At 37.6% G+C, this 7,307-nt stretch overlaps 1 protein-coding gene across 1 annotated transcript; it reads right to left on the minus strand.

Annotated features, from left to right (window-relative positions):
* Window positions 1-563: 563 nt before the first annotated feature.
* LOC116447555 (ovalbumin-like) lies at window positions 564-7,104 on the minus strand. The gene is made up of 8 exons (XM_032116852.1): window positions 7,067-7,104; window positions 5,466-5,649; window positions 4,813-4,863; window positions 4,114-4,242; window positions 3,339-3,456; window positions 2,527-2,669; window positions 2,194-2,349; window positions 564-1,097 (listed from the first exon to the last, which is right to left on the minus strand). The coding sequence occupies exons 2-8, from the start codon at window positions 5,631-5,633 to the stop codon at window positions 702-704; spliced, it is 1,161 nt and encodes a 386-aa protein (XP_031972743.1). The 5' UTR covers window positions 5,634-5,649; window positions 7,067-7,104; the 3' UTR covers window positions 564-701.
* Window positions 7,105-7,307: the final 203 nt, after the last annotated feature.

The following is a 7,307-nucleotide window of genomic DNA, read 5'->3' on the forward strand; positions in this document are numbered from 1 at the left end:
TTGCTTAAATAAATTTTTATTACGATTAAAGGAGCAAAAGTGTACATCCACAAGACCCATTTATGCAGGGATATATGGAGAAAATTTGAATAGCAACCTGCCATGTTTGGTCATGATGATTGTGCCACAAAGACTTAAGAAGAAATATGAATTATAAAATTCCTAAAATGCATCTTTAGAAAGTGGGGAAGAGCATTGCAGTATCAGGAGTAGAAAGAAAACTCAATTGCTTTGTCAGAGTAGGTATGGTTGGTGGTAGTTTAGAGTTTAATCTAGGAAATTTTGAGTGACTTATTCCAGAGGAGTCACCATAAAATTTGTCCATAGGGAAACCTGGCTTAGTTAGAAGACCGCATTTTTTTTTCAAAAAAAAAGGTGTTGTGTTTTTTCAGTGTGATGATTTGGCACTATTGTTGTTAAATTGCACCAGGAGCATCTCTGTTAATGCCCATGCTTACTTTAAGTCAGAATTTTAATCCCTGAACATCCATGAGTAAATAATAATACTCTGCAGAAAGGAAAGGCAAAGGCTGTTTTCATGGCATAATTTCTCTGCCTTAACCTTTTTTTTGTTTTAAATAAAGCCTTCTGGTTTTAGAAAATATGGATGAAAGATAAAGTCTGTGTTTCTTTTTACACTTGATACTGCAGCACTTTAGGTCTTGCTGTGAGGGACAGAAACTCTTTCAGCTTTCCTCTCTTTAAGGGGAAAAGCATCTGCCAAAGAACAAGATGCTGTCACTTGGGTTGTGCTTGATCAAGAAGAGGAAAGGGTGGTCAGCCCTAATCTCTTCAGAGACACTTGTGCCATCCACCCCAGCTTCTGATGAGCCTACTCCCTTACTGCCTGCTTCATAGATTTCCACAGATGCTTCATGGAACGCTGCAGACACCTTCAGGCTCTCTGCTGAAGAGATGCCAGAGAGATTGGCTGATGAGCTGAACAGGTCAGTGATACCCAAGGATTTTAAGACAGATGTAAGGTTATATTTTTCCTCAATCTTCATGCGGGGGAGATAAACTCTAATCTTCCTCTCTTCCATCTTACTAGAACTGGTCCACTCCTTGAGATTTTCAAAGGTGATTGCGGTCTCAAGCTGTAAGGAAACAAACAAATTAGATCTTTGGGATGAGAGCACAACCTCTTTTGTAGCAATGCAGTACCATTAAACTGACTGCTCTTGCCATGGTGTATTTTCAGGATATATACAGATTCATGTGTCTAGAAGAGGAAAGCAAACCATGACTCTCTCTTCTCTGTCCTGCTTCCTATTTCTTTAATAGGCTTACTGCAAATTAATAGTCTTAGTTAGATGGCTACTCAGCAAATTTCACCAAAGATCTTGCCTATTTATCTTCTTTTCTTTAGAACTATATTCCAAAATCATTCTGTGCTTATGAATTGTAAGCTCTATCTACATTTAAGACCTCCAAGTAAGGAAATGTTAATGGTAACCAATTATTAATACCTGCAGTATCTAGAGGCATTTGAACCCAGCTAAATTTCATCAGTAATAAGTGAGCTGTCAGTTACTACTGAAGAAATCTAGCTGTGTTCAAATGACTCTTTGTTTTTATAATTTAGGTTCTTTAAGTTAGTGTGCAATCATTTCAATGAATGCTGATTTATAACATAACTCTTCCTATTCAAACTGCATTCCGGCCAATGACAATATCCCATGCCCATATTCTGTCCATATCAATAATAATATGTCATGTAAGTTTTACTTTCTGACATTGTTTTAACCATTCCAGTACCCCTCATATTCAATTTTTAGATAGTTTAATTTTTGAAGGTATGAAGGAAGCATGTTGAAGGCTGTCAAACTATTCAATAATTACAAATACTCGAGCTAATATGAACTTCTCAGGAAGCTCCTCAGGATGCAGGAATTGAGATATAAAAGCTGTGGGGGTCAAGCTGCTGGAGTAGCAGCTTCTTATCTGAGAAGAATCTGTTCTGCAGTGACGAAAATTTTACCCACTAAAGCAGTTGCTTAGCAATCTATCCTCAGCACAAACTTTTGCAGGACCACTGAGACAGCTACATGCCTCTATGCAACAATCCCATGTTGCCAGTATTCAGGTCTGTGCTGGTGATGTGCTTTAAGATAACTTTGTTGTGAAGAGCTTTTCAGCACCTAAATTTCACCATGTTTGTAGTTTTCTGAAACCCAGCTGCCAGGGCCATACCTGCTCCAGCCCAGAGATGTCATCAGGCAACAGCACCCACAGGCTCAGCCGCCCACTGGCATATGGAAGCTCCAGGATCCTACATTTCTCAGAAGGGATCTCTGCCACTTTAAATGTACCAATCTGAGACATCATCTGCACAGGTTTGCTTTCTTGCTGCAAAACCGAAGAAAACAATACAGTTTTCACAAAGATTGTTCCTAGAGTGTAGAAATGCCTACTTACGGTTAAAGCTGATAATTGCTCTTTTTCAGGAAGATTGTACAACAACTTGTCTACTCCCTTCATAAATTCTAGAAGGTGACACCTTTAAAGTGTTGTACGCCCACATACCTCAGTAATTCTGAAAGGAATTGTCTGGGTGTCTTCTTCCTTAAATGCTTTCTCCCACAATCCTTTGAAGTAAATGGCACTGACCAGGACCATGTCAGTTTGTGAACTCACGGAGCTTGGTTGAAGGATATTTTTGATTGTCCCTTCAAGAATGCATAGGAAGAAAGAACATGTATAATGTATCTGTGTATAACACATCTTACTTGGAAATTACAACATTAAATGGAGGGTACAGGACTTGTGGGAAGGAGGGTGTAGCAGGGACATTATTCTGGTTTTGTAGCTGTTATCTTGTAGTTCCAAGGTTGATTTTCTTACTGCCGTTGACAATGGCTGTAGTTTCTCTCCCTATAAAGAATTATAGTGAGAGATAAAAGAGCCAGAGATTTACTTGTTACAAAATGAGTGTATTTTGTGACAACAGGAAGAACCATTGGAACCTTTTATCCCAGGATGGTCTCCCAACCAAACATTTAATACTTTTTGCTTCAAACAAAAGTTGAAACATTGGTGTCAAACAATTTATCAATGTGTACAAAGCATATCTTAGTACTGTCCCTTTTATCAGGAATGGAAGTATTACATTTCTACAAAGCCTCTACAGATAGAGAGAGTCCTCTAACAGGAGTGTGTCTGAGGAAAAAAAAATTGTTATATGCTAGTTCTGTATCTGGAAACTTATCTATTATCCAGGAGAAGGAGCAGAGGGAAAGGCTTTGGTTTTTCAGCACCTGACTTAAGTGTTCTCATATGTTGTTCAAACATGGTGGCAGAAGGGAAAATACCTATGCTGATAGTTGGCTTCCTCTTACCATTTGTCTGACTTTCAACCCAGGAATTTATGAGCTCTCTGGATTTTTCTGCAGCTGTTTGAAAGCTGATAGATTCCAAACCTCCTTTATACAGTTCCTTCACACATTGTATGTATTCCTGCAAAGAAAGAGCATGCCATTTTCAGATCAGAATGTCAAAGCATTTTGCAAATGCAAAAGGCAAGAGTGAAATTAACAGATATGAGCAATATGCTTATTAAGGCTAATCAGTAAACCATAAGCTAGTTTATAAGCATCTTAAGGTTTCACATGCACAGTTTCAAGCAATTTTTAACATTTTAATCAATGTTTTCCCGAACTGAGTTTGATCCAAAACCAACATTCACTTCAGTTAAGTATGGGGTTTTTTTCATTTTGCCCAATTTAAAATTTTAATTTTTGCAATGGTATTTTCCTTTAATTTCAAATTAAATGTTCCTTTCAATGGAAAACCTTGCAATATTTTTGCGAACCTGAAGTTATTTTTCAGGTTTGTTTTGCAAGGTGAGAAAAGAGTTGGAGTTAATCTCTTGCCAACAAAAATTACCTTTATTAATTATACCTTAACCTGATTGGATCTTTATTGTACTTTGCACAAACATCTTTTTGGCTAGTCACATTTTCTCTCAAGGCTCCCAAGGTTTAGGGCTGTGATAGAGAGAATCATTCCATGTGGAAGAAAATTTCTTTAGCAGAACCTGGACTTTTTACAGTGCTTTTTGCATTACAGAAAATTACAGCTTTGACATTCAGATCACATCTTAGAGCAACTTACCGGCAGGATTGGGTATTTCTCTTCAGCATAAAGTCTACGGGCGATGCTGATCGAATAATTGTCACTTGGTTTGGTGATTTGGGTGAAGATGTCCTTAAGTGAAGTGTGGATGCTCACCGATGTGCCGCACTGATTGACATGAATACAAATAAAAAGATAGATGATTTATCCTGGTTTTAATAATGAGGAGGTATTACATCCTATATGAAAAGAGTAGAGTAGTTCAGATGCTTCTTCTTATAAAACTGTTCATCCTATGCTGATGTAGTAATTTTGTAATATATACAATTAGGTGATGGTTTTCTACTGTAATTTCCTCATACCTTTTGGGGGCGGGGGGGCTTTTAATTACCTGCCACGGTAATCTAGCTCCAGCAGATCACGTAGGCTTTCCTTTGTTCCCGACCAGTCCTGTTTAACCAGTAGCACCCAGCTACTTTGCCTAATCATACAAATATCTACAATTTCCCCCTATTGGCCCAATATTATGGTGATGGGTTTCATTTTATGCTTGCTCTGAATCCTCTTTTACCTTCCTCCCCTGTCCATTCTTATGAATGAAGTGTTTCCCAAATGCTGGATGAGGAGTGCTAGCTGCACACTGGAGTAGGATTGGAACTGCTAAGAGACTACTTTATCTGATAGTTTTTGCTCCCAGGAGAAACTGACATAGAGAGGGAGATGAAATTATTTCTGTACCTGAGATTCAGTGCTCTCTCCAAATCCTGGGATTTTATCAAAGTGGATAGCCTGTAATTAAGAATAACAGTAGTTGAAATAACTGGTATGACAACAGAAAGGTTATGCAACTGAGATTAACACATAATGTTTGAAGCAAACCTATTAACTAACAGAGAAGCTGCATGACGCAAAAAGTGCAATCTGTCTGTACCATCTCTGAATAGCCATGCCTACTGTTGCCTGCTTAGATGATCCTTTTTTCTATTGAACATCTAGGATTCAGCTCCACTGTGTGCTACCAATAATACCAACTTTCTTATAGGCAACAAGCCAGCTACTCTCTTTCAAGATAGTGAGAGCTGTAGGAAACACATGAAACACTTTGCAGTCTGGGAATATGTTTTGGCTCTTTCCCTAGAGATTTTGTCTGCTTTCCTTATATAAACAAAGGATCACTCAAATGTGTTTTCATCTTTGAGAATTCTACTGCTAACAATGATAAAATTTAAATCCAGTTTCAAGATTTCAGGCTGATGCATTTGTTTAACACTATGGGAGTTTGAGGTGGCCACAGCTTTTGTGTCACCATATGTGACACCACACATTTTTAAGCCTCCGAGCAACATTATCCTGAGCAGCAGGAGGGTTTAAATCCTTAAATGTAGTCTCACCTTTTCTATCTGAGCCTTGGTGTTATCTTTGGCACCTATGTAGACCATGGACAGGGTTGAAATGATGAGCAGAGGGGAGTAGCAGACATTCTCCTGGACACTCTGGCTTCTCAGCTCCCTGAATATGTCACAACAAACTTCCGTGCTCACTGGACCGATGGAGCCCATTGTGCAACAGCAGTGCCTGGAGCAAAGAGCAGAAATACAATAACAATGTAATGGTGGGAATACCATGCACACACAGCACACACAGCACACACACTTTAATAGGAGTTTTCAGGCAATAAAATATAAACAAGTAGTTTGGAAATCATTCTATGTTAACATGTCCTTTGCTATGTCACCTCTCTTGCATGTTAGAAACTCTGTTTTCACAAATCTGTTTCCTTCTGCATTTCTATACATTTACCTTTTTTGTAACTGTTCCTCAGAGGTCTGGAATCTGTGTGTGATTTCTGTTTACCTTTTCAAAGCAGTCAAACAACAATTGTCTGTACTTATTTTCACTCACTGAGAGCTAGAATTCCTAAGTACTTCATAGTAGCTTGATGAAAACAAGTAAATATTATCTCTTTGATATACTTGCAAAGCTGGAAATTTAAGTGCAAATTATACTTGCTCTAGGTTTGGACAGATACAGGTAAAAGCAGAGGCTAGCCATTTTTATTTTTTAAAAGTAAGTAGATGTAGTAAAGTATCTATTTGTTGCACAGTACTTACTGTCAGTAGATCTTCAAAGGCCCATAGCTTTACACTTGTTTTAGTAATGGAAGCATCTATAGGCAATACAATTCATCTAAAGTCACCTAGTCTAGGAGCAAGACTGATGCACAAAATTCATGTTTCATTGTATTGTGCTTTCAGATATAGCTTGCTTTGCTTAATTATGCTTTATTTTCTCAGATTATAACCTGTCTGATAAATTAAATTGCTGTTTTTCAAAATCCAGCCCCCTAGGTAGGAGCTAAATGCTGGGCTCTCAAGTTTCTCTTTGTAGTGTTAAGCTCCACCAAAGTGTTTTGTGACTGTCCTCTTCGATATACACATACAGACATACACTTATTTCTCTCACTTTCCCAACTTTATAAGTTTTTTAAAAACTGTACATCTGTCCACCCATGCACCTTTCCATGTTGTCTTGTGTTCACCAACCGTATTTTTCAGGAATGCAACTCTTAGAGAAATTTCACACTATAATAAACTTAGCAAATTCACTTAACGCTACAGTTCTGCTCTCAATGCACTCTTTTGAACCAGAGGTCAAGCAAGAAAACTTATTACTTGTCTGTCAAAATCAATCTTAAAAGATACTGAATGGGAGGATAAGATGCTCTGAAATAAAATCATGTTTTGAGCACAAAATAATATTTTAACCACAAAGAATAACTTAAAAATCTCCCCAAAGCCACAAATATTCAGATTTTCCACATAATAAAATAGTGTAGAATGCATATACACAGGTAATATTTGTAGAGAATATCACGTAAATATTCTGTCCTGAAAAATATCAAACACAAAACAATAACTTATCTCTTTTTAAGTTTAGTCAGAAACAAGAAATAATAGAGTGAAAAGGTAAATTTTCCTAGAGAAATGCTTACCTTCAAGCCTCAGCACCAAAGACAATACAGCTTTCCAGCTGTATGTGGGTATACTGGCTGAGCCCTGGGGAATTTATACAGTCCGAGTTGTGACCCACCCATTGTTGCCCTTCAGAAGTTTGACTTTTGACACCATAAAAATAAATTAATGGTATTAGGTCACTTTTTTGCTTCAATGGGTTCGTGTTCGATGAAAGGGACAACAAATATTAGTTTTTTATTCCGTATTACAGTGCTTTTC

This window comes from Corvus moneduloides, chromosome 1 (genome assembly GCF_009650955.1).
Source record: "Corvus moneduloides isolate bCorMon1 chromosome 1, bCorMon1.pri, whole genome shotgun sequence".
NCBI classification, from domain to species: Eukaryota; Metazoa; Chordata; class Aves; order Passeriformes; family Corvidae; genus Corvus; species Corvus moneduloides.

Coding starts and splice junctions, on each gene's coding strand:
- LOC116447555 (XM_032116852.1), bottom strand. CDS start 5,633: ATGGGCTCCATCGGTCCAGTGAGCACGGAAGTTTGTTGTGACATATTC. Junction 4,864..5,465: donor CCAAGGCTCAGATAGAAAAG/GTGAGACTACAT, acceptor TCTTAATTACAG/GCTATCCACTTTGATAAAAT. Junction 4,243..4,812: donor GAGAGAGCACTGAATCTCAG/GTACAGAAATAA, acceptor CATGTCAATCAG/TGCGGCACATCGGTGAGCAT.